General features: G+C 42.7%; 1 protein-coding gene across 1 annotated transcript; it reads left to right on the top strand.

Annotated features, from left to right (window-relative positions):
- LOC308327451 (ferroxidase HEPHL1-like) lies at positions 1–27,421 on the top strand. Its single transcript, XM_080780958.1, has 20 exons — positions 1–385; positions 6,838–7,082; positions 9,617–9,829; positions 10,180–10,383; positions 10,901–11,155; positions 11,790–11,958; positions 12,514–12,644; positions 12,916–13,023; positions 13,855–14,054; positions 15,259–15,403; positions 15,965–16,177; positions 17,240–17,456; positions 17,649–17,788; positions 18,843–18,965; positions 20,502–20,608; positions 21,892–22,135; positions 22,824–22,963; positions 24,153–24,306; positions 26,260–26,274; positions 26,519–27,421. The coding sequence occupies exons 1-20, from the start codon at positions 207–209 to the stop codon at positions 26,581–26,583; spliced, it is 3,267 nt and encodes a 1,088-aa protein (XP_080637084.1). The 5' UTR covers positions 1–206; the 3' UTR covers positions 26,584–27,421.

The following is a 27,421-nucleotide window of genomic DNA, read 5'->3' as shown; positions in this document are numbered from 1 at the left end:
CATGCCCTGCTCAGACCAACACTCAGACAGTCACGGGCTGAATAGCGCAACTGTTTGTTCCCCAAGTGGAGTTTCATTTTGAGTGTTGAGTTGACGTGCTTGTATGGGGGAGTTAACGGAGGTTTTACTTTGCTCCCCGTCAACATAAAGCTGTTACATACCCTATCGCCCTGCATCCAGCAGCTGGGCGATCAGTTGACTTGAACATGGCTCTGACACCGAAGTGGCTAGCAAGCGTGCTGTTTATCCTCTTCTGGTCTGCCACAGCGGTGGGTGCCGCTGGCAGGACGAGAGTTTACTATGTCGGCATCAAAGAGGATCTGTGGGATTACACAAATATGACTGGGAAAAACCTCATCAACGGGAAAGACATCGCAGATGACGAGTGAGTTTGTGGCGTTTTTTGTGCTCAGTGACAGTTTTCAGTTTGTTGTACAGGCTATAGAGAGCCACAGGGTATCCTTCTTTTACTGTAAAAGATAGTAGGCCTAGGCCTATAGCTACCATTATGTTTATAGGACTTTCAGTTAACTTTCAATGCAGCCGTACCCTCAGGAACCCCCACTAAACCCCTTGACAACAAACTGAATCACAGCGTTTAAATGCTATAGCCTATAATTCCTTGGTTTATGGGAATGGCAAACAGGTCTGTTTCAGATAGTCAATACTATATCTAGTATTATTATATTATACCTACTCAGCTTCACCTATCATACTTTTAGTAGAAATAAGGCTTTGCCATAGTATATCTGACTGTAGCTTACAGTTAATACTAGGCAAGTAGTCAACAGGTGTAGCCTATTAGGCTATATTAGACTACCAAAGGGAATCATGAATTAAACAGATCCAAAATATCCAAGTATTTCAATATCTCCGTAACAATGCGAAGTGTGTGTGTGTGTGTGTGTGTGTGTGTGTGTGTGTGTGTGTGTGTGTGTGTGTGTGTTTAGAACCAGCATAGCCATCATTTTATGTTCAGGTTGATTTCAACACACAATACATTTCAGATAAGAATCTCCAATAGACCTATCATTTTCCCATTATGGATTGCAGTTACAGTAGGCCTAGTTCAGGTCGAGGAATTCCATCTGGCAGCTGATAATACACACTGCGTTAGCTAGTTTTGGGTGGTCAAATATCTATGGGTTGTCCAAGGTCATACAAACTCATACTGTGAATGGAATGAATGGCAATTTGTCTGTATTGGTAGGAGTTCTGGTGGTTTTCTGTCCTTTCTTCCAATAAGTGTCTTCCACATTTTCCCCACAACATAATATGTGGATTAGTCCCTTTTATTATACAGGTTAGTCATACAGCTGATGCACTGAGCCAGGCTTGAATTTTGTAGATAGACTACAAGTAAACATTGGTAAGGATTACAAGAGATTGGAGCTCCATTGTGCCCTGAGACTTTGATAGGAGAGAGATGTATAGACCTAAATACACACACACACACACACACACACACACACACACACACACACACACATATATTTTTGTGTTTTTAATTCAGTTTGATTCTGGATTTGCTCATTTAAGTTTGGTTTTTATTTTTTCAAAATGTTTAACCGAGTTTCATTTGCATTTACTATGCAATCGTGCATTTTCCGTCAGTCAGTTGTTTGGTTGGTCACCCCCAGGCATGACCTCATCAGGAATTGAGATCCCTGATGTCATCAATATTAAGCCCATATATGGAGATCCTTGATGTCATCAATATTGGCCAGCAACTCTACATCTGACCTCAAACCCTTATATCTCCATATTTGGAGCTGACCTGTTCTGACATTCCATATGTTCGATGTCTCCCTTTTGACTGATACTTGTCCATTTAAACTCTAGACGGGCCAGCCCCAAAGTTATTAGTGCCCCCCATGCCAAAGCGCCAGCCCTCACCCAGCAGTCTGCTGTCACCCAGGCGGATTTGTTGATCTGACCCTCCATTTCAAAGCGTCAGCGCTCGCCCAGCAGTCTGCTGTCAACCAGGCGGATGCGTGCACACTTCTCACCCTCAGGCGTCTTACTGGTTATGTATAATAGCCTATACAGAGTATATGTCATGGGCAAGATTTAAGAAGTTCAGAATTTAGAATACAATCACAAGTAACTGACTCACAGTCAGACATCCCACCCTCAATAAACACGCACCACGATTGCAATTTAGGCATCTAGCACAGTGGTTCTTCTTATTAGCTCAAGTGAACTTAGATGTAACTTGCTCGGGACCACTACCTCTTGGGGATTTTTTTTTTGTTTGGCCCAAAACATTGTGTTTATTGTCATGATTTGTCACGACAAGAGTTGGCTTTGTCCGCGGCGTAAACGTCTTTAAATAAATACTTTCTGATTGGCCCCCTCCTACTAAATAGTAGGGTGGGGCACTCACATTCTAATCAGTTAGAAAACCCCAATCAGGCAGCTAACCTTGTAGCGTGACTGGCTAGTCACTAAACTCTGAATTCACACCTCGCAGGTTCGAATCCCCCTGCTGTCACTATTTTGTCCAACAACCGCTGAACACCTGTATTCTCTCTTTCTAGGAATTACAACTGTTTATCTCCAGACAAGATCGAGGTCCACTTTAAAAAAGTAATATAAATTTCATTTTCAACAGGATGTAATCTATCTCAGTGGTTCTCTCTAAATGAGCTATACAATCAGTTTAGCCACTTTTGTTTTGTTTGTGGCTTTCGCCTTCATTTAATAAGGGATAAACAGTAGGATAAACAGTAGGCTGACAGGAAATGTGGAGAGAGATGGGGAGGTCACATGCAGTAGGCCGCCGGGATCGGAAGTCGAACCCGCAGCACACTGCCAGACTGGGCTACCAGGACCTGGACCGCTGAGCTTCGGCCCAGGCCCAGTTTAACCACGTTTTGGTCATTTTATTGTTTTTAGCGCCATCTGATCAGGCCTGCGACCTGATAAAGGTAAACTAAGAGACAATGTAAAATACACAGGTTGTGCAAAGTTAACATTCAAACATCTCCTATCTGTAATATTATTTCCCAATGGCCTTTGAGGAATGTCAGACATGTACAGTATTCTGTGCTCAAGTCAACAGTCTCAAGTCTCAAGAGACGAGTTTCACTTGATGAAATGTGCTCACTGAAGTATTTCAGAACAAGCAGTTGTTTTTCTTGTTCATTATGTAGCCAGGAACAGGTCTCATCAAAAAGTGGTTGAAATTGGAGATTGGCGCTTGTCACTAATCTAGTCCAGCAGTTTCAAAGGAATGTAAAAGTTAGAATTAGTCCAACCCAAGCTGATCAAACAACCTCCTATGGGCTGAAGACAAACATAAAGCTATTGCAAAAACACAGATCTTTTCACGCACTTGTTGGCGAAACCGTGTGCTTATAGTGCTTAGGCTCATGTTACATTGGACCATAACACTTGGGTACTATTTATTTAGTTAAGTATTATTATGAGCTTTGTCTGTGATTTGTGTATAGTCTACTTAAAGGAGAATTCCATACTAGAAAGCTTTCTTAACTTATTTGTTTGATTGATTGATTGAAATCTTTATTAACAGTTTGCAGAATTACAGTACATTTCAAGCACAAACTCAATACAAAGACTGTTAACTGTGAGTGGACGACCCAATTAAGCCTTACACTTGTTTACAACAGGGTCCACATTGTTCAATTCATCAAAACATTTAGAGACAAACAAATAGACACTTCTATGTAGTTAAAGAACAGAACAGGAATTCATCATATAGGAAGCGAAAAGGGAAAAAAATATATATACAGTGAGGGGAACAGGGGGATAAAAGAAAACGAAAGACAGAGTGTAGGTCGCCTGCACACAACACCATGCGTTGATGCCATGTGTGCATATGTGCAGGCACCCAACACCACGTCCATACAAAAACATAGTACAATCCATAGTACAAAGACAGAGTGTAGGGCGCCTGCACACAACACCATGCGTTGATGCCATGTGTGCATATGTGCAGGCACCCGACACCACGTCCATACAAAAACATAGTACAATCCAGATAAAAATTCAGCTTTTTTTTTTACAGAGGCCAGTTTCGAATTGCAGCCATCCGTAGGTGCCCTTTGAGAGCAGTTTTGAAGGAGCCAAGGGATTCACATGTCTTAATGACTGTTGGTAGGGCGTTCCACATTTTGGTCGCATAGGAGCGAAAATAATTTAGCCCCTTGTTTGTGCCGAATCTGGGTTGTACATGGTTTGTTGCACTCCCTCTGGTCTTGTGGGTGTGGACTTCGTTTACATTAAGGAAGTATTTAGACAGGTACATGGGTATCTTGGTGGTGTATCGAATCTTGTGGACCAGACCCATTGCAAGATGCTGTACTCTGTCGTCGACCCTAAGCCATCCCAGCCTGTCAAAGTGGGCAGGGGTGAGGTGGGTTCGGGGGGTGAGGCCAAGTAGGAGCCTGACCAGTTTGTTTTGGGAGGTCTGGAGCCTTGTTTTAAGGGCCTTTGAGGTGCTGTGGTACCAGGAGGTGGATGCATAGTCAAAGAAACCTTGTACGAGGGCTCCTGTTAAGGTCTTCAAGGTGTTTTTGTCGACCAGTGAGGAGATCCTGTAGAGGAATCTTGTTCTTTGATTGACTTTTTTGATTACGTTGGTGGCCATCTTATCACCGGAAAGATTGGCCTCCAGGATGGAACCTAGGTAGGTAATTTGATCCTTCCGTGTGATAATATCGTCACCAACTCTAACCAAGAAGCCATCTGCCTTTTTGAGATTACTATTTGATCCGAAGAGAATGGATTCAGTTTTTCCCAGGTGTAAGGATAGTTTGTTATCAGCGAGCCAGGTGCAGATTCTACCGAGTTCAGAGCTGAGGGTCTTTTCAACCTGCAGTTTGTTCCTGTCCGAGACCAGCAGTGCTGAGTCGTCTGCGAACAGGAACAAGTTGCAGTCGCAAGCTGAAGTCATGTCGTTTACATATATTAGGAACAGTAAAGGCCCTAGTATGCTTCCTTGTGGGACGCCACAGCTCACTGGGAGGGGGGGGGACAGTGTTCCGTTCACTTCCACCATCTGTTCTCTCCCCTCCAGGTAGGATTGCATCCAGCTCACTGATGTGCTATCAAAATCAAAACCAATAGCTTTAAGCTTGTTAACCAGTATGGAGTGGTTCACGGTGTCAAAAGCCTTTTGGAGGTCCAGCATGACCATGCCGCAGTATTTTCCAGCATCCACCTCGTGTTTGATGTGGTCGCTCAAATAGAGAAGGCATGTGTCAGTGGAGTGGGATGTTCTGAAACCAGATTGGAACTCGTACAACAATTTATTAGTGGCAAAATACTTTTCAACCTGTTCATAGACTATTTTTTCCATCACTTTCGAGATGGAGCTTAGAATAGAAATAGGGCGGTAGTTGCCGGGTTCTAATTTACTCCCTTTTTTGTACAGGGGGGTTACTTTGGCCAGTTTAAAATCTCTGGGGACCTGTCCTTGTTTGATGGAGAGGTTAACTATGTGGGTGATGACTGGAGCTATGGAGATGTCTGAGTCTCTGAGAAATTTGGAGGGAATATTGTCATGGCCAGTGGCCTTGTGGGGTTGGAGGGCACTCAGTTTCTTAAGTACCTCCTCAGTTGTTACCATTGTCATTTTAAAATCATCTTTACAAACACCTAGGTTTTTGTAGAAGCCTTTGATGTGCTCTACACCAAAACGCCCAGAGTGGGAGGGCAGTTTGTTAACCAGCATTGTTGCAATGTTTGTAAAGAAGATGTTCAAGTGATTGGCTACATCAACCTTGTCAGTGATGAGGGTGTTATTTGATTTGATGTTTATGTTAGTAAACCTGGTTTTAAGTTTCTGACCACAGCCTAGTTGGTTGTTTAGTAGCTTCCAGAGCTCCCGAGGATTGTTTTTGATTTCCTCTGCTTTATCATTGATAAAGTTACTTTTGGCTGATTTGGTCATGGCAATTACACCGTTTCTTAGCTTGTTACATTGGGTTTTAAGGATGCACAGTTTGGTTTGGAGATCACTGTCGAAGCGCTTGGCTAGCTTGGACTTGCATTTAAGAAGTTCAGAGCATTTGTTGTCTCTGGCTTTCATTGCAGTCAGTATGTCCGAATTCATCCATGGCTCCGTAGTCTCCACCAAAGAGGTCCAGGTGTTATTTTGTGCAAAAGTGCATTATTGGCTATTTTCCCTACCATTTTCCATCGAAATAAGTAGTAAAGTGTGCCGCTTGGGATACTATAGTATTTACATTATGAAGAGATACAAAAAAAAAGCCCAACACCCCATAGCCCCATTCAATTCAATGCAATTCATTAAGGGCTTATGGTAGGGGAAATAATGCCAATAATGCGCTTTTGCACAAAATAACACCTGGACCTCTTTGGTGGTAACGACTACAAAAAAAGGTAAGAAAGCCTTCTAGTATGGAATTCTCCTTTAAGTGTACTGTCTGTCTCAATGTACATTCTAATATCACACTAATGTAAACTTAATGTACCTTGTTGAAAGTATTACATCTTTGTCAACTTGTCACGGTACGAATTGACAAGCCCTACTATGAACTTCAAGTGATTCTGACACTTGAAGTTAGAGTTAGAGGAACAACACAGGCCAAAAACCCAGAGTGACATGCAGTGGCACAGGTCAGCGCCATTATTCCGACAGCACGACTTGGTCCGACTTGCCCCATTACTAATCCTGTCCCTAACCCTAACCACACGCGTAGCCACGTTGCCGGACTAATCGGAAATTACGAGTGGATCCCCAGTGGCACATGCCTTATCCTAATTCAATTATTCAACACCCTCTTATGTGTCCATTCACTCATTCATTATAATACTCATGTCACCCCTATCCCTCTCTCTGTCTCGTAGGCATGCAAAAGTATTCTTGGAGGGAGGTCCAAATCGCATTGGCAGCACGTACAAGAAGGCCATGTTCCGACAATACACAGATGCCTCATACACCCGTGAGGCCCCAAGACCTGCCTGGCTGGGGTACCTGGGGCCCATACTGCGGGCGGAGGTTGATGATGTCATAATGGTGCACTTGAAGAACTTTGCCTCCAGGAACTACTCCATGCACCCTCACGGAGTCTTCTATGAGAAGGATGCTGAAGGTATTAAACTTATCCTGTTTTTAGATGCACACAGGCGAATTCCAGACCAGCGGTTTTCTTACAGTAATCTGATCTTATTATATCAAACAACCAGTGGTAGAGGTGAAAGAATATATACGTTTGCAAGTTACAGCATGTTTGTTGATGTTTGGCCCAGTGCTGTTGTTTGGCGTCATCGAGTTGAAACGGCACTGATTGGCCGTACAGATTTTCAACCGAGTCTTACCCCACCATAGACAGCGTCACCTGACCAGAGCCTGAATCGCAGGAACAATGGCCGTGGCTAGCGATCAGGGGCTGAAGCCAGGCTAGATGTACTCATGACACAAACGGTTTTAAGTCATGTAAATTAACTGTGTGAAATAATAAATGCTTGTGTTGTGTAATGGCCTACATGCTCCTTCTGATGTCCAAACGTTTCAGATGTCTTGACTGTCTGAACCGGACGTTTTTTCCGACGTCGGAAGGAGCCTGTATTTGCCGAGTGAATGATCATTTTAGGTCTTCAAATTAGAACAAATTAATATATGCTTGTTTGTTCATTAAGAGACGTTTATGTGATCCCAGGCATCAGAATAGTTCGAAGTTACACTGTGGCCCTTGTTGTAATCTCAAAGTACTGGACCCTCGTCCGGTTCTGGCAGACCGGTAGTGTGTGTGTGTAGGCTGGGTGGTGTGTGACAATCCGGCTGAATTATTCCTTTGGTACGGCGGCGATCGACGGGCCCGGGAGAACAATAATAACGGGACACTCAGACAGTATCTCGCCAAGGGTTCACACTTTATTATACACATACAGAACATATATAGCTTTGGATCCTAATGTCCTAATGACGTGGCACCGAGACATAACAATCGGCTAGCAGCAAGTTGACCTTGCTCTCTGAGATGTCTCCAGTGGCTAACTAGAAAGTCTGCTTACAGGCAATACACAATACATATCAAGTACATTGTATATTCACGTACAAGTACATTGTACAAGTACACAGCATAGGCACTCGGATCATAATATGATCTGAGTGCCTATGCTGTGTACTTGTGATATGATATCATATCACAACAGCCCTTACAAATCGTAGACACATCTACTGTAAGTGAATACTACCAGCCTTTGCTTTTTTTGCTAGTTGTTTTTCTTTCAGAATTTTGTTTATGATACCTTCAGGGTCTTTGTGTGGTTTATCTGATAAACTATCTGTAGTTTCGATGTTTCTCTTTTGGGTCACTGAGACAAGCCTTATTATCACTGCTACTCCCATGTCTAACTGGACGGTTCCCAACTATTTTCAACAATGGTCAGAAAACAGGCGTATCTCCATTGCCAGAACTACTCCTATACTGGGACGTTGACAGTTTTAAAAGGAAATAAGGGAGTTAATAGATGAAAAGCTGACAGAAACCACAGACACAGGGACCACGTTCTCATTAACTCTCACATTCTATTGTAACAGATACTGTACATGCTCAACTACAGTTTCTAAGAAATCTGAGCACACTTACTCAGTTATTATGCAACCCCCCCACACGAACAGATATAGTGTACGCACGCACAGTCGCACACACACGCACGGACGCACTCTCCCACCCAATCAGGGAGATGCTTGCTATCCTATGAATCTCCCAGGCTTTACAGGGATTTCGTAAATACCTTTTCCCTTCTTGAGACCAGCTTTATTTATCGTGTCGAGACAGACGATGAACGATGGCCTATTTTTTATTTTTATTTTCATGCAGTCAAAGGATGCAGTTTAACAGGAAGGATATACAATACATTCACTCATGTTACAGAAGGACAGCTTCGGGAGGTATCCAGAACACGCCATGAAATAAAACGGCTTGAAATAAAATCTTTATTCGTCAGACAATGAAGTATATACAGTAGGACTTACAGTAAGTGGTTAAAGCCATGCGAGGAGACTACTGAGGGAATCAAAGTTCACTGGTGTAGCTGCCAATTTTACAGGTCAATTTAATGTTTACAGCAGTGAGCACACGAATCATATGGAATATGGTAATGGCGTGGAGATACGGAAGAAATTATGTCATCGGATTTGTTCTTTAAATCGTCGACAGTGAATGTGATTATTAAGGACATTTACAGTGGACAAAGTGCGACTTGTGTAAGATAAGCTGAACCTTTATTGATCCCTGTGGAGTAATTCATTTGCGGTAGCACTTAACAGCAGTAAAAGTGAAACACAGGAGAGGTACGGATCAGGGCCAAACCAATAGGATAGGTAATGATGAATGAAATGTAGTTTCTCACAGACATGAAACTAACATGTAGTACTCGGGGGGCCGGGGGGGCAATTACATTTTCTCACAGTGTAATAGTTATTTTGTTTTGTGATATATGACACAATATATAAGTAATGCTTTGTAAATTTAGGAAAAAGCTGGATCAGGTGCTGCTCTTGTAACAAGCTGTTACAAGACCAGAACAGAGCTGGTTCTGATCCTGATTTCCTGTCACAGCATACAGTAGCATACAGTCTTGGCATCAAAACTGATCTTAATGAATCTTTGTCCACTAGGGGCGCTCTACCCAGACGGGACATCTGCAAAGTTGAAGCAGGATGACGCTGTTCCCCCGGGAGGCAGCTATACTTACCGCTGGGAGGTCAGGCCAGAATTTGCCCCCACGGAGGGCGATGCCAACTGTTTGACCTGGGTGTACCACTCCCACGTCGAAGCCCCCAGGGACATATCCTCTGGACTCATAGGGGCGTTGCTGACATGTAAAAAAGGTGAGAGAATACAGTATACAGTAACAGTACTTGAAAGGTTGGCGTCTCCAGCTCTCTCTCCCAGCAAATGTGCATGCACCCTATTCTGCCACAACTTCAGCAGCTGGAGGTGACAGGTTGGCTTAGTGATTAAATAACCTTTCCAAGTGTCTCTCTCTCATTTTGGTCTATCTAAGGCCCTCTTTAAGTGGACTATTTGGCAAGCATGGTGGTCAAGTATGTTTACAGATACTGCAAGAGTATTTCACTGAATATTGTCCTGATTTTCCAGTATATCACACTCAGAACTTTAAACAGGAACAGAACGTCTGTAGCCTTTCAAGAGTGTGTCATCATTGCATGTACTGTAGGTATCCTGAAGGAGGGCCCTGTGCCTGCTGACAGTCTGACGGAGTCGGTACGTAAGGATGTGGACCAGGATGTGTTCCTGATGTTCAACGTGGTGGACGAGGCCCTGAGCTGGTACCTGGATGACAACATTCAGGCCTTCTGCTCAGACCCAGGCGGAGTCAACCAGAATGACACCGAATTCATAGAGTCAAACCTGATGCATGGTGGGTAGTTTTTCCATGGCTGTGATTGAGTTGATCTTAAGCCCAAACCGCACCAATGATTCGCCACGCAACTCCTTGCAACATGCAACTATTTGCAGTTTGAAGGAGTTACATTAGTGTGGTTTGTTTTATTGCAAGTAGTTGCAAGGAGTTGCAACTGGTGTGGTTTAGGCCTTAGGGCTCGTGTCACATGCCATCCTACTCTGTCCATTATCTTCCTCCTGTTTCTCTCCTCTGTACTGTCTAAACTCTAAATTAAACATAAATTTAAATAGAAAATGCAAAACTGCCTTTCTTCGTGTGTGAAGTTACTTTGCTGGATTGCTTACGTAACATAATGTAAGATTACAAATGTAAGTTACATTAAGTAAATGTACATTACATTTGTAATCCAATGTGCAGCTGAAAGTACTGTAGGTGTCGTTTACCTTCTGCTCTCCCCTTTCCTCATCTATTTGTATTGTATCAGTCGTGGTCGCCTCTTACCTCTCCCTATTGTCTTTTCCCTGTATGACAGCCATTAATGGTTACATGTATGGTAACCTGCCTGGCATTAAGCTGTGTCAGCACCGTCCAGTGGCCTGGCATCTGTTTGGCATGGGCAACGAGGTGGACATTCACTCTGCGTATTTCCATGGAAACACGTTGTTGGACCGCGGCCATCGCACCGATGTCCTCAGCCTGTTCCCGGCAACCTTTGTCACAGCTGAGATGATTCCACTGGAGATGGGGAAGTGGCTGCTCACCTGCCAAGTTAACGACCACCTACAGGGTAGGACCTAGTTTCTTTGAAACACTAAATTGTTTTGAAGAAAGTACCACGCCTCAGCCAAATGTAAGCAAGCCTGGTGCATCACAGGAGCAGGACAACACAGCCTAATGTACAGTAAAAACTGAAACAGCTTGGACAATTTATTAAGGTGCTGAGTACAAATTGACTGCAGATACTTTGTATTCACCACCTTAATAAAAGTCTGAGCTTCTCCAGTGTCGTCTCTACACTAAATATTTGTTAATAGTTAATAGTTAATATATTAATAACAATAAAAAATTATACAATTAGTAAAATGTTAATACAAATGATAGTTTTTTGTTTTGCATTTAGCCTGTTCTTCTGACGTTTACGTCTACTTTCTAATATTTCTATTTTGGGTGGTTAATTTGTTTTAGTTTTTCAAAAAAAAGGGGGGGGGGGGAAATAGAGACATTCCTTGCATGTTGATTCATGTCAGGTCAGGTCACTGACATCTTGTACAGGAAATCCAGATGCACACAACAATGCTGACACAAAAAACCTACCTCCTTGAATCATACTGGACTGGAAGTGTGTTCATCCCACACGTCTGTACCATGTGTGCATAATGTCCTTACAAATGTGCATTGGTGTGTGTGTGTCTGTTCATCAGCTGGAATGCAGGTCTTCTATGAGGTGAAGTCCTGTGGCACAGCGGCCAGGCCCACAGCGGTGGAGAACGTAACCAGGTCCTACTACCTGGCTGCGGAAGAGGTGGAGTGGGACTACGCGCCCTCAGGGATGAATCTGATCACTAACAAATCACTAACTGAAGAGAACAGGTACGTGGGCTGTTGATCGGCATAAGGCAGCCTTTAAATCAAATCGAGGGCCTTGCTTATGTATGAAAGGCTTTCAGCAGAGCAGTGTATTTACTGTATATGTGACAGGCTCTTCCGGGAGTGTATTTACTATACACTACTTACGTCTTCCGGGAGTGAGACAGAACCGCGTAAACAGTTTAGTGTTTTTTTTTTAGGGGTTGCTGTTTTCCCCCTGATGTGACATAATCTTACTGCAGGCCAGCTGTTTGCTCTGTTCTGCTTCACTGCAGTATGAGATTCCAACATATGTGACTCAGCAAAGAAACAGGAAGGTCTTTATCTCGCAAGTTCACACACACACACACACACACACACACACACACACACACACACACACACAAGAAACTACCTATTTATGACCCTTAATTACTCCCATTTCCCGGAATGACCACTGTCTGTCTGTCTGTCTGTCTGTCTGTCTGTCTGTCTGTCTGTCTGTCTGTCTCACTTGCATCCTCTCTTTATGGCTCTTTTTAATTTCTCTTTCTCTCTCTCACACTGTTTCTCTCACAGCCCATCAGAGACATTTTTTGGGAGAGACGGGGGCAGGATCGGGGGTCGCTACAGGAAGGTTGTGTATACAGAGTACACAAACAGCACCTTCAAAACTAGAAGAGAGCAGCCTGCTAACTTGGGAATCCTCGGTGAGCCATGCTCTTTTTGTGCATCCTTAGTTCCAAGTCAATTGAGCATTCATTCTCTCCTCTGGGGCATCTCATGTTCCCCTTCTTTCATGCTAATTCTGTCTGACAGCACAGTCCTTTGTTTTTCCTCATATCTCACTGAAATATATACTTCAAAGTTATGTTTCAAAGTTCAAACCATCCAAAATATCCCCTCATCTCTTAACTGTGTGTTCTCCAGCTACTGTGATTAATTCCCCTATAATTCTGGCGTTCATCTCCGTGTGTTCAGGTCCCGTCCTCAGGGCAGAGAAAGGTGATATCCTCCAAGTGACCTTCATGAACCGCGCTGGTAGAAACTACAGCATCCAGCCTCACGGCCTGCACTCTGAACAAAACGGTGAAAAAGATCAGATCGAATAGCTTTGACTGAGTCCTTTGTAGATCCCTCTGATTTGCGTAGCCAGTTCATGCCTATACTTAGGAGCAAGATGATAAAAGTAAAAAACAGTCTGCTGAAGTACAGTACACACACACACACACACACATAATAAATACTCTTTTTAAGGGCAGTGAGGAATGTTATTACTGTTAATAATGTTAATGAGCAACCATTATCAAACCATTAAACCAGTTTATACCGGTCAATAGTACTGAGGAGCTTTTTGGCCGATCCCAGACCCAAACATCCATTCATACTGTATCATTCACTGTCCAATCATATTCAGGTTTGCTGGTTCGAATTTGAACCCAAATATCAGGGGAGCGGTACAACACAAATTATCACATGAATGGTGCTGTCTGCATATCACTCACTGATCCCGGTGTGTTAGCTTTTAAATACTACTACTGTCCAAGTTCCAACGACAGCTAACAAGACAACAATATTGAGCATGAGGTCAGTAAGAGACATCACACCATGAAACAATGCAAAGTCCACACAGAATGGGAAGTGTCATGTTGAATGGAACATTTCTTCATGAATCAACAACTGTCACAATGGTGAAGGAAGGGAACAAAAAAAAGACAAGAATATGATAAATTAACTGAAATCTATGGCCCACCATAACCTAAGGAAAACTTTTTCTAGTTTTTATTGTTTTCACCAGGGTATGAAGTGCTTTAACAATCACCTAATCCAATTTAATAATATAATTCTAAGAAACCATTTCAACTTGCTGAGTCTTGTAGCAGATGTACTGATTATCGTGCTCTGTGCCGAATACTACAGGGGCTGATGGGTCTGCAGTAGCTCCTGGGAGGACTTTCATCTACAACTGGAAGGTTCTGGATGGTCCCTCTCCCTCGGATCCAAACTGTATCCCTTACCTGTACTTCTCCAGCACTGATGCTGTGAAGGACACCAGCTCTGGTTTAGTGGGACCTTTACTAGTGTGCAGGAGAGGAGCTCTGGGAACGGACGGTACCCAGGTGTGCATCAGCTTTTACTGCAAGCTAACATGATCAGATCAACGTTATAGCCCAGGGGTTCTCAACCCCCCAGGGGGTCGCCAAATTATTTTGGGGGATCCCCCCCAAAAACTTATTTTTGAGAGACATTGCCAAAGCATTTCCGGGGGTCCCCAGCCAAAAATGTTGAGAACCCCTGTTCTAGGCCAGGGGTTTTCAAGTGATTATGAACCATGACCACCACCCTGACTAAGAATCAACCTGGGGAGACCACTGTTGTGTTGGATGGGGGGATATGGGCGTGGTGTGGGGGAATTGTTTTGAAATTAAATTATATTAAGTGTTTAATTTAATTTGTTAATTTGAGGTGAATTAAATCAAGCCCTTATCAGTCATTATTTAACGGAGATATGCTAGTGGTCCAGAGCTAAAAGCAAATTGAGAACCACTGACCTATTCCTATCACATGGTTCTCTTAACCTTCCATATTAAACTCATGTTAACTGATTCATTGCAACTTATGTATGAACGAGCACGCATATAAACGCATTGTTTATATGGACACATTCCTAATAATGGTGACTCAACCAGTCAGTCTGGTACACAGTCACTTTCAGTTTCATTTAGCTTACAGTAAATGAACACATTTCCTAATAAGGTGACTCAACCAGTCAATCCGGTACACTTTCACTTCAGTTTAATTTAGCTTACAGTAAATGGACACATTTCCTAATAAGGGTGACTCAACCATGCAGTCAGTCTGGTACACATTCACTTTCAGTAAATGACAACACTGATGTGTCATCATAAATTACATCATCACCAGGTCATTAGTGCACTGTTTCTCAACTAGTGGTCGATAAAAAAATATCTTCAATTTCTTACATTGCTAAATGCATGGTCAGGGACCACATGGAATACCTTCATGGACCATCAGTGATGCAGACCACCTGTTGAAAACCCATTCTAGGGCTGTCCCCATTCTAATATACCTTTTTCAAGCTCGTTATCCAAGTGAATAACCCAATACTCATTAAAAAGTTATTCATAGATTAACTAAAGGCTCTTTACTGGTGGGATTGTTTTCTCTGTTAAAAAAAACCCCACCACATTTTCTTCAGAGATAACGTTTCTAAGTGCAAGTGCAATTATTCCCAATGGATATTATAATAAACTGACTGTTTGCCACTGGCTTAATTGTCTTGTACTGTTTGTTCTTTAACAGAAAGGTGTGGACAAGGAGATGTTCCTGATGTTTTCTGTCATGGACGAGAAAGAGAGCTGGTACTTGGATGAAAACATATTAAAGTATGGCAGCAATGAGACCGATCCAAAAAAAGAAGAATTTGAGGAGAGCAATAAAATGCATGGTAGTTTACCTCTGTGTTTGTGTGTGTAATGGAGAAATGTGTGTGTAATGCCTCTTCCTCAGGGTCATGATGATGACAGCTCTCCCTGCTATAACTATAAATCATGCTTTAGGGAAGGGCGGATCGATATGGAAATATCAGCACTTTGGACACCGAGATTTCCTTTCATATTTGATCCCCGTATTCAAATATTCATACAAAGTGTTTTCTTTAACCATTAAATACAAATTCCAGTGGAATTTGTATTTAATGCTTAAAAAGTAGATCAATGTCGTTGCAAAAGAAATTCCAAAATATGTGGATATACAGAGCTTATATGTTCATAATCATAATATATCCAAAAATCAAATAAAAAAAACAATTGGAAGTTAAATTAACTGAGGATTTTACTGTGTAACATTCGGATTAGCCTCCAACAGTTGCCATCATCACTAGAAATCTTATTTCTCCCCCAAAGTAAGTTAACTGGAAGTAATTTTCAATTGGCTAGGTTATATTTGTGTTGTTGTATTGTTCTTGTCATTTGTATATCTTTTAAAATATATACTGTATATATTTCAGCGGTGAATGGCCGGATGTATGGGAACCTTCATAGCCTGGATTTATGTTCGGGGGATACAGTTGTGTGGTACAACTTCGGTCTGGGCACGGAGGTGGACATCCATGGCATTTATTTTGAGGGCAACACCTTCCAGAGGCACGGCACCACCCGGGACACAGTCAGCCTGTTCCCACACACCACGGCTACCGTGCTCATGAAGCCGTCCACTGCTGGTCAGTACACACCACCGCTACCGTGCTCATGAAGCCGTCCACTGCTGGTCAGTCTGGACAGCCGCTTTACCATAATACTAGTCAATTTGCTTTCTTCCACAAATGTTGTTGCTTTCGGGTGGAGACATTGAAAGGAACTCCAATGTAGTTATTATTTTGTTATAAGCTCATGTAAATACTTTTCATTGATTGATTCAATATTCATAAAACCTCACAGACAGACGTAACAATTCTCATTCTATTTTGGGAATGTCATTACAGGCAAAAATCTTCAACATCACATGAGCTTGCAGATTTACTTACTTTTGCATGACGCTGTTATACATTATAATTTATATAACACAGAATTACTCACAGTATTCATATTATGTTTGATTCTTTCTTTTTTTATATATATATTTTTTATCGCACGATTTTGTAACCCATTTTTCACCCCTGTGTCAATCATCTAATGTGATCCTGGGCTCTACACACCCTCCGCCAACCTGGGGAGAGCAACGGACTTAACTCATGCTTCCTTCATGCTTGAGTGTCCAAGTTGCTCCTTTACACCTGACAGGGGGGAGTTTCCCTGGTTGGACGTAGTGCGTGGAAGGAACACGTTATTCCAACCAGTTCCTTTATTATGTTTGATTATTGTACATATACTGTAGGCTTACTAAAATTCTAATTGTCACCACGCTGTTCACAACAGCTCTACCTAGGGCTGGGGTTCAATGGCGAAGAGTAGGGGAACATGTGTTGTTCCACAAGGCTGAACGAATATTGTCACCAAGATAAATGGCTTTTTTCTCACTCTCTCTCCACTAATACAACAATTTACCTAAAACGGTTGTTTGCCATGGGTTTAATTTCAACTACCCCCATAATGCTGGGAGTGTACAATGGCGGGTCCATTCGTTTCCATGTACTGTATACACTCAGAGTTGGAACCTCCACAGGGAACCCTCATGGATCCCTAGGACTCCACTTTGAGAACCACTGACCCAAAAGATTCAATGAGAGATTCAAATTGATCTGAACCCCGACCCCAACCTAACCCCTGTGGATGCTCTCATACAGGCACGTTTGAAGTGAGCTGCAGAGTAACAGACCACCTCATGGGTGGAATGCAGGAGCAGTACACGGTGCGGGACTGTCCCGGACACAACTTCACTCATAAACCATTCAGACATTCAAAGGTCGTCCAGTACTTCATCAGTGCTGAGGAGATGGAGTGGGACTACGCACCTGACAGAGGCTGGGAACAGGAGAAGAACCATGGCACACTAGAGGGCAGGTGTGTGTGTGTGTGTGTGTGTGTGTGTGTGTGTGTGTGTGTGTGTGTGCGCGCGCGTGTGCTTGCATGTCTTCCCACCCTGCAGGGATTACATCTCTAATTGCATGTTGATGTACCTGGGTTTGGTAAATTGCTATTTATGTTTACAAGTATGACTGTTTGTGAGCGGTGACAGATTGTCGTGTGTCCCAGTCCAGGCAACGCGTTCCTGGAGCGAGGGGAGAACCGAATTGGCTCCCGCTATAAGAAGGTGGTGTACAGGGAGTACACGGATGACACCTTCTCAACGCAGAGGAAACGACCGCCGCAAGAGATGCACTTGGGCATTCTAGGTATCTTAACCCATTCTGACCTGAGATCAGATTCATACGAGGTTTCCACTGGACACACACTGGTCTGATGAACCCATTCTGACCTGAGATCAGATTCTGAAAAATGTCAGTCGTTCTTCGATTTTTCAAAAATAGCAGACCTACAAGCTCGTAGCGCGCCACTCGGTGGCGCGCTATGAGCTTGTAGATCTGCTATTTTTCAATAGCTAAAGCATAACATGATGCCAACACCAAAATGGGTGCCCGGTCAGAATGGGTTAAAGCCTGATTCGTATTTATTCACGCGATCAATCACAGACCTCACAATGTGCTGCTCTTACCGCTCTCATCAGAAGGGAAATTTAGACATGTAATCCCTTTCGCACTGTCTTGCAGCTGCAACCAACCCTTTTCAAAAAGTCATTACATTATATATTATATAATATTCTATCAAGGTTAAAATAACACTGGGGGTTTATACAGTATGTAGGTTGCTTCTTTATTGCTTCATATATTCTGCACTACACACAAGATTAACTCAAAATGAAAGTGTCATTACATTGTCAATGTTGCTGTTGCTGCTGTACTCTTTAAGACAAACTGCATTTTCCTGTGTTGTTTTTTCAACATCACCCCCCCCCCCCCCTAAACTAAAAAGACATTGGCATTGCCTGCTTTTAGGCATTTCCTTTTAACCAAACAAAATTATCAGAACTTCCTTTGTATGTTTATACTAGGCTGCAAAGCAAGCCACGTCTAATGGTTTCACAGAGTACCGGTAAATGATTACACTTTTGATGTTTTTTTTTACAAAATCTGAAATAAATTGACAGTGACAAACACAAAAAACACAAACACAAACAAGAAAACAACACAAATCAAGACAGTTTAAGATGATCTGATGAGAGAATATTATATTAAATTACAACATCCTTATGTGTGAGGTCGCAAACACCAGTAAATGGTGCCACAGTCCAGTATGGTCTGAACAACTATAATAAGGTTCCAATTTGTGCAAGACAGGACTTTGTGTGTAGATAATTTGTATGCTTGTGTTTTCTTTTTACTGCTACAGGTCCAATAATCAAAGCTGAAGTAGGGGAACAGATTCTGATCACGTTCAAAAACAAAGCCAGCCGGAACTATTCCATTCACGCCCATGGACTGAAGGCCCATGGGTTCACTGCAGTCCAACCTGGTGAGAATAGAGACTGAAAATGCCAAATGTTCATGGTGTTTCTAATGTGTGGCTATGGAGGGACAGCAGTTTAGCCACGGCTTCTGATGGAAGGTCATTTTATTCCATTTGTTGACACATGCTTCATCACGCACAATGGATCAGTGTCACCAACCACCTCATTGCTGCAGAGTAATGTTAGATATATCCAGTGTGTTAGCACTGTACTCCCCGCAGGCCCGGCACCACAAGGGTACCGATTCGTTTGACAAACTAAATGGGGAAACGTAATGCGAAGTATTTCCACACACCAGCCCCATTGCCAGAGCATACAGATGGGTGCAATTATAATTCACGTGGGGAACAAAACATTTCATTATAGCCTATATAACTAATAATTCTACAGATTGTGTCCTCAAAATGCGTCATCTGAATGCGTGCGCTGTGATTGGCTGAGAATCGCATAACGGGTGTCTTGTGCCACATGAGCCAATATAAGTAGCAGAGGAAAAGAGAGGGGAGGAAGAGGGTAAAGAGTAGTAGTTATTTTCGTATCTTTGTAGCATGTGGTTAGATGACAGTTAGTTTCCCATTTCTTTACACAGTCTTTTGCATTGTTGTTGAACTCTGCGAGATCTTGCATGCATGTCAAAATATTAAAATGAAGCACAAATATACTTGGCCTACCTACAATGGCAGATATTCCATACATTGGATTTATTCCACACACACATACACAGAAAACGGAGTCACCCATGTGCAGCCTACTCACTCAGAAAACGGAGTCACCCATGTGCAGCCTACTCACTCAGTAAACTGAGTCACCCATGTGCAGCCGACTCACTCAGTAATTAAACTGAGTCACCCATGTGCAGCCTACTCACTCAGTAATTAAACTGAGTCACCCATGTGCAGCCTACTCACTCAGTAATTAAACTGAGTCACCCATGTGCAGCCTACTCACTCAGTAATTAATTAAACTGAGTCACCCATGTGCAGCCTACTCACTCAGTAATTAAACTGAGTCACCCATGTGCAGCCTACTCACTCAGTAAACTGAGTCACCCATGTGCAGCCTACTCACTCAGTAATTAAACTGAGTCACCCATGTGCAGCCTACTCACTCAGTAATTAAACTGAGTCACCCATGTGCAGCCTACTCACTCAGTAAACTGAGTCACCCATGTGCAGCCTACTCACTCAGTAATTAATTGCTGAGATTTTGGGTCTGCTCTTGTCACCTAGTATATCTATTCTAGTCAATTATCTTCACTCAGAAACCAAGGTCATAGTCTATCATTCAGAGAACGCTGCAAACTTATAAAGCATTTAATTTGCGGACCGGCCATACACATTTTAGGAGCGGGAGGGCGCATTGGACATATTCATGGCACAAGCACGCAGTTTCACACAGTTTTATTAGCACACATAGCTTCGCTCAAACAATTTAAGCGTATGTGTGCGTGTGTGCATGCATGCGAACGTGTGTGTGTGTGTGTGTGTGTGTGTGTGTGTGTGTGCATGCATACGTAAATGTATTTGTTCTTGTCCTGTCAGGCTACATAACCGAGGTTAGATGGGACATTCCTGAAAGCTCTGGTCCAGGGGTCTCAGATCCTAACTGCATCTCCTATGCCTACTTCTCCTCTACGCACTTCACCAAGGTACTGTATATGATGACGTGGTCCTCTGCATTGTCTTCAAGCCGCCTGCACATAATATAAGTCCAAATATTGATTCCATTCAATCACATGGTATGGTGAAAAATATCGCCCTTTTAGCATGGAAACCGATGGAGTCAAAGTGGATTCTGCTATTAACAAATTGAATCATCTCAGGAGTGTCGATCAGCGCGTTCAGATTTTCAATAGTGGTGTTGTCTAGTTTTTGCTGAGGATACACAGTGATCCTCTCAGCCTTGTACAGTACACATGTGTACACTCACTAACGGCATACTACTAAATAATCATAATAATAGCAGGCCTAGAATGCATGCATTCACACATGAGAGTATTCCGTAAGACTGGGTATATGTGTACGGTTAAGCCAATTACATTTACAGATGGGGAGATTTAAATGCTTTGGACTGACTGAAACAATTATGTTCACCTATTTTCCAATCCGAAACATTATCAAATTTAGGCTATGCCTGCGTTTCAGATTAAACACAACGGCTTGCATCCAATAACTGTTGCAAGACAAACACACACTGCGAGGTGTTGTGAGCTTGTAGATCGGCTATTTTCGGCAAAGAGGTGTGCACGTTGTTCATAAGATTGAAACAAACCCCTTTCACACTGAACTGTGCTGCAACTGGGACTCACGTGTGTGTGTGTGTGGGTCCTGAACGAAATCTCTCATACCACTAACTGCTTGCTTTTCACAAAAGTTGAACCGCCTGCACAGTTGACAAGGTTAATTGACAATAATTGGATTGGGCTTCTCACCCCCTGAGTAAGAAGTTAAGAACAGGGGTCGGTTTGTGTGTGGGGAGGGGAGGGCGTAGATGTTTTAAATTAAACTGTTAGGTTTCATAATAATAAACAAATTAATTAAATTGTTGTAGACTATTTGATATCAACCATATCAGACAGTCTACTAGTATTTAATTCAGTCTTACCAGAAACAAGGATAAAAACATATCCCCGGCCTGGGCCGTGGCTCAGCGGTCCAGGCACCTTGGCTGGTAATCCAGTCTGGCAGTGTGCCACGGGTTCGACTCCCGATCCAAACAGCCTTTACTGCATGTCACCCCCCCCCCCATCTCTCTCCCCATTTCCTGTCAGCCTACTGTCTGTCCCTCCATGAAAAATATAAAATAAAGGCGAAAGCCACAAAAAAAACACCGCCAATAAGAATCCCCATCCCCCCAGGAAATCAAACTGGTTGATCTGTAACTACCAATGATTGACCATGGTAAATCACAGCTCCTCTTTTCCTCGTTCAGGACCTGTACAGCGGCCTGCTGGGACCGTTGGTGGTGTGCAGGCCTGGGACTTTACGTGTGGGCGAGGGCAGCGACAGACAGAGGGGAGATGTGGAGATGGAGTTTGCCCTGCTCTTCATGGTCTTTGATGAGAACCAGTCCTGGTACATTGACGACAACATCAGAAATTACACCGGCAAAGACCCTGCGGCCTCTGATCTGTTGAAGAAAGACCCGGACTTTGAGGAGAGCAACAAGATGCATGGTGAGCAAGCATCACAATCATAATTCTTTCAACCGCTTTCTGGGTCTGAGTGTAACACAACTCGCCTCGACCATTTTGCACCTCGAAACACGATCTTGACGCCTCGACTGATCAATATACACACCACCCAAATAAAATACAAAACATTAAACTATCATGAGGGGAAATGATGCTACTATGGTACCGCTTCTGCTTTTTGTCAAGCAGCAGACATAAAAATCATCTCATCATCACATTGTGTGCAGCCCTCGACCGTCGCGAATCAGACAGTACTGCACAGGGCGTAAACGATTTTCTTTCGCTAACTCTCATTCCATTAAAAAACAATAAGCCTATAGTCGACCTGTCCTGTCCACTATTAATATAATGTAGTGCACTGTTGGTCCAGCCTGATAAGACACAGAGTTATCTCACTAGTGTGTGTGCGTGTGTGCGTGCGTGCGCATGTGTGTGTCTGAGGTGAATCTGTTTAAAGAGATAAATGGCATGCGCCACAACACCTCAAATGGTTACTCAGTCATTATAATTAAGGGTTGTGTTATGTCCTTACAAAATGTACATGTGTCTGGTTGCATGCATGCGTGCATGCTTGTGTGTGTGTGTGTGTGTGTGTGTGTGTGTGCGCGAGCGTGTGTGTGCCTGCGTGCGTGTGTGCCTGCGTGCATGTGTGCGTGTTTGTCTATTGCAGGGATAAACGGCAGGCTGTATGGGAACCTCCAGGGGCTGCTGATGACGCAGGGCCAGAAGGTAGACTGGTACCTACTGGGCATGGGCAACGAGGTGGACATGCACACGGTCCACTTCCACGCAGAGACCTTCCTCTACAAGGTACCCACCCCTCTCCTTCTTCCAGTGGTGGAAAAAACACTTGAGTAAAAGTATCAATACTGCAATGTACAGTAGAACAACTCCGTTGTAAAAGTCCGGAATTCCAAATTTACTTGAGTAAGGTCTCACTCACACCTTTCGATCTAGCGTACAACATTGATGCATGCTAGATGTAAGCAAGATGTAAGTGTCATGGCCGCCCCAATGCATTTCCAATGGAAGTCACATGTTTTGATACAACATTTTGGATTACAAGCTGTTGTATGGCTTTCGGCTGTGTTTCGACTGCCCCCCTCCCCCTCATACAACACAAATGTTGTGTCAAACCATGTGACTCCCATTGGAAATGCATTGGGGCAAGATGTATCACACCCTTTGTATACAACAAGCATACATCAGTCTGTTGCGAAGGTGTGAGTGAGGCCTAAAAGTGCAAAAGTATTGTCGTCAAAATGTACGACGAAAAGTAAGTCATTATGCAGAATGTCTCATTTCAAGTTTTCAAATGTATAACAAATAGCAGATCTACAAGCTCGAGATTGTGAGTTTGTGAGCATGTATATTCTGTTGAGTTGAAGTGGTTTATGAATGTTTTCACATAATTGTAGTGGAGTAAAAGTACAATATTTGTATCTGAGATTTAGTGGAGTTAAAGTATTGGAAATTGTAATTACTCGAGTAAAGTGAAAATACCTCAAAATTACAGTACTTAAGTAAAGTTACTTTACACCTTCTTTATTATTTCATAATCATCATCGCTGCCACATAATTGCCATATGCTCACACGGCAGTTGTCACTGTGATCCTCGATTTAACACGACTAGACATTATATACATATCATTAGACAGCATGTCATCATAACAGTACATTTCCATCACTTTTCCGTCCAATAAATAGACTACATAATACAGTTACTGTGTGTGTGTGTGTGTGTGTGTGTGTGTGTGTGTGTGGTCAAGTCAGAACATAATGGCTTGATGGTCAAAGGTTAAAGGTCAAGGACACTGAGGTCATCTGTCATTTTTTGCTTTGTCATTTTTGTACAAAAATCTGTGTGGAAACATTCTTGACCTGTGACATCCTTTCCTAGTATGTTGCAATGAATCATGTGAAGATACTCTCCGTTCCTCAAATTCTTAGCTCTGTTCCTCCACCTTTCTCGGTGTGTGTGTGCGTGTGCGTGTGCAGATGGACCGTGTGCATCGTGCTGATGTGTTTGACCTCTTCCCCGGGACGTTCCAGACTGTGGAAATGGTGGTAGGAAACCCTGGCACCTGGCTGCTGCACTGTCACGTCACTGACCACATCCATGCTGGCATGGAGACCACGTTCACCATCAGAGGTACCGTATGTACTTCTATTGTTGTGAGGACCAGGTGGCTTCTGTGGACCATATCGTTGTATCATATTGATATGAGATATGTAAATGCTTATTGTTACATATGAACTTATGATGTTCTCATTTATGTCAATGCATTCTCACTCCCATCTCAAATTTTGATACTTTACACGGTGCTGATGCCGAGGACCCCCTTTTATTTATGTTGACTATGACGGATCTCACTGTAGTTTCATTGAAGTTACACAACATGACTTTAAATTGGATTCGGATTGAGGGGCACGGTGGCACAGTTAGTACTGCTGTCGCCTTACAGCTAGAAGGTCATGGGTTCGATTCCCGCTGGGGAAGCTGTGGGTGCTGGCGGCGTGTTCCCTCCTCTGCGTCATCAGTACTCATACCCGAGGCGGGGTTGGCGAAAGGGCCTTTCTGTGTGGAGTTTGCATGTTCTCCCCGTGTCCCCCTCACAAAAAACATGCAGTAATCCTGGTCTCTAAACTGCTTCCCCCTGGCCTGATGGAGGGAAAAGGAACTGGTTGGAATATCGTGTTCCTTCCTGTGTTCCTTCCAGTGTCGAGCGGCCAAGGCAACAAATGAGTAGAGACCAGTCCAGGGCACCTTCAATAAGGCTTTATTTCTTCCATTTTTTCTCAATCACTTTGACAGTCAAATTCAAGACAACCTGTCATCACTCTGGTTATTAAATACAACTGACTGACCTTTTATAGGGCAGTCCCTTACCTGGTTAGCCCATACCATTCCCCAGGTGACAATAACAATATTCCCCACTCTTAGAATCACACAATGACATGTTATATAAACCTACTCCATGTATATGCACCCTCAATACCTATTCACAGTTAGCAGTTAGCATAGAAATATATACACAACCCATACAGGATTACATTCATTATAGTCCATCCCAATCCCCCCCTTATTTACATTATACCATACATGTAGAATTGTGTTAGCATCTGCATTAGGTATAGTAACGGCGTCCGCCGTTACACTTCCACGCGCTACGTTCAACCAGGGACCCTGTCAGGTGAAAAGAAGCAGCTTGGACTCCTCATGCATAGAAGGTAGCATGAGGTCAGCCCAGGATCACATTAGATAATTGACACAGGGGTGAAAAATGGGTTACAAAATCATGTAGATTTTCATGTTAGAAATGGAGAGAAAAAAACTCTTATTAACTAACCGGTTAATCGATCGATAAGGTTATCAATTATCAATTATTATTATCAAGTCTGGTCTGTACATCTCTGTAAGGTGCTGTACCACAGGAAACCTTGGGGGCAGTAGTGATCCCCTGTAAGATGGACAAAATGAATGTAATGTACTTCATATGAGATTGTTTTGTTGTCCTATCCTGCCCTCTAGCGGACAGCAGCTGACATGGTGAGCCTCCATTTAGACATGACTGTACCGGTAACAGGGCAAGTGGGCACCTGGACAACTTGACACATAGGGGTAGAGATACCTGGGCACATGGACAACTGGGCACTAGGGACATGTGGGCACATGGACAACTGGGCACTAGGGACATGTGGGCACATGGACAACTAGGCACTAGGGCCACATCACATGGACAACTGGGCACTAGGGACATGTGGGCATGTGGAAATTGGGATAAAAGAGATAAATGGCATGCGCCACAACACCTCAAATGGTTACTCAGTCATTATAATTAAGGGTTGTGTTATGTTATGTTGTTATGTTGTGTTGGGCTAACAACGTTTTTGTCTTTGTTTTTATTTCAGAAAATTCTTCACATGGTAAGACATTGTACACATTATTTTATATTTTTACACTTTCTTACTGTTTTATTGATGCTAGTTATACTTAAGTATTGTTCTGTCATAATGTATATTATTTATTTTATCTTTACAAGTGATGTACTGTATACATGTGGAATTTGGGCTAACAACGTTTTTGTCTTTGTTTTTATTTCAGAAAATTCTTCACATGGTAAGACATTGTACACATTATTTTATATTTTGACACTTTCTTACTGTTTTATTGATGCTAGTTATACTTAAGTATTGTTCTGTAATAATGTATATTTATTTTATCTTTACAAGTGATGTACTGTATAAAGCATTTTGTAAACTTTGTTTTTAGATAATCGTTATAATGAAATTATAACTATTAAACCCAACTATAACACTTGTTGGATGCTTATACTGTTCTCTGTCATCCTCACATCCTGCAGCACTATTGAGCTCAATAGCCACCATGCTGCTGTCTCTGGCTGTAGGAGTGATGCTGCACTACTGAAGGACCCTGACTCTGACTGTATCTATGCAACAAGGACCCTGACTCTGACTGTATCTATGCAACAAGGGCATTGACTGCACTATAATTCCAGGGATTTTATCACTGTCACTGTGAGAGAGAAAGTTTACGTATTCCTATGCAAAGTAATTAATTGCCTATTGTGCCTTTGAAGGTCAAGTCAAAATCAAACCATCGAAGAGAACACAGGTATGTATAGTTAAAGCTACAATGCATAGGTTTTATGTCCATTGTCCCTCTCGCAACGGAGAACTTTTTTTTAATGTTTTAAATTTACAACATCCTTATGTGGATTGTTGTTGCTATTATGGCATATTTCACAGAATATTCATGTGATTTGTTTTGTGCAAAGCACTACTGGACCAAATATGTATGATTGATTTAAGTATGTGTGAATGTGCAATAACATTATTGCTGTTGTACAAGTAGTTGTATGTGTTTGTATGTCATATCACCACTAGGCGACGCCAGAGCCATAGACGTGACAGAGTTATGACAACTCTATTCACTTCATGGGGCCAGGCTCTTTTACATCTATTGGTTTGTCCCTTTAAAAGGGACAACTGGAAGTTTACAGAATGCATTGGAGTCTATGGGCTCGCACGAGTGCATGAACCATGTGACCGGGCTGTTTTCTGCCCCCTCAATGTCGTAACTTACTCTTACTCTATTCTATGGTTCTGGGCCACGCTAATGCATTCATTAAAAGTTGCCAATGTAACAATGACATGAACTAGGAAGAATTTCATAAAAAGATTCCAGACCCTGATCCTGACGAACTTTGCTGTAGGCCTGTCACTTCTCGTCTCTCTCCGCTTTC

This window comes from Protomyctophum bolini, assembly GCF_963924005.1.
Source record: "Protomyctophum bolini genome assembly, chromosome: 13".
Taxonomy (NCBI): domain Eukaryota; kingdom Metazoa; phylum Chordata; class Actinopteri; order Myctophiformes; family Myctophidae; genus Protomyctophum; species Protomyctophum bolini.
This window is presented reverse-complemented; position numbering and strand designations above follow the sequence as displayed.

Coding starts and splice junctions, on each gene's coding strand:
- LOC308327451 (XM_080780958.1), top strand. CDS start 207: ATGGCTCTGACACCGAAGTGGCTAGCAAGCGTGCTGTTTATCCTCTTC. Junction 11,959..12,513: donor TCACTAACTGAAGAGAACAG/GTACGTGGGCTG, acceptor TTTCTCTCACAG/CCCATCAGAGACATTTTTTG. Junction 22,964..24,152: donor CAGAGACCTTCCTCTACAAG/GTACCCACCCCT, acceptor GTGCGTGTGCAG/ATGGACCGTGTGCATCGTGC.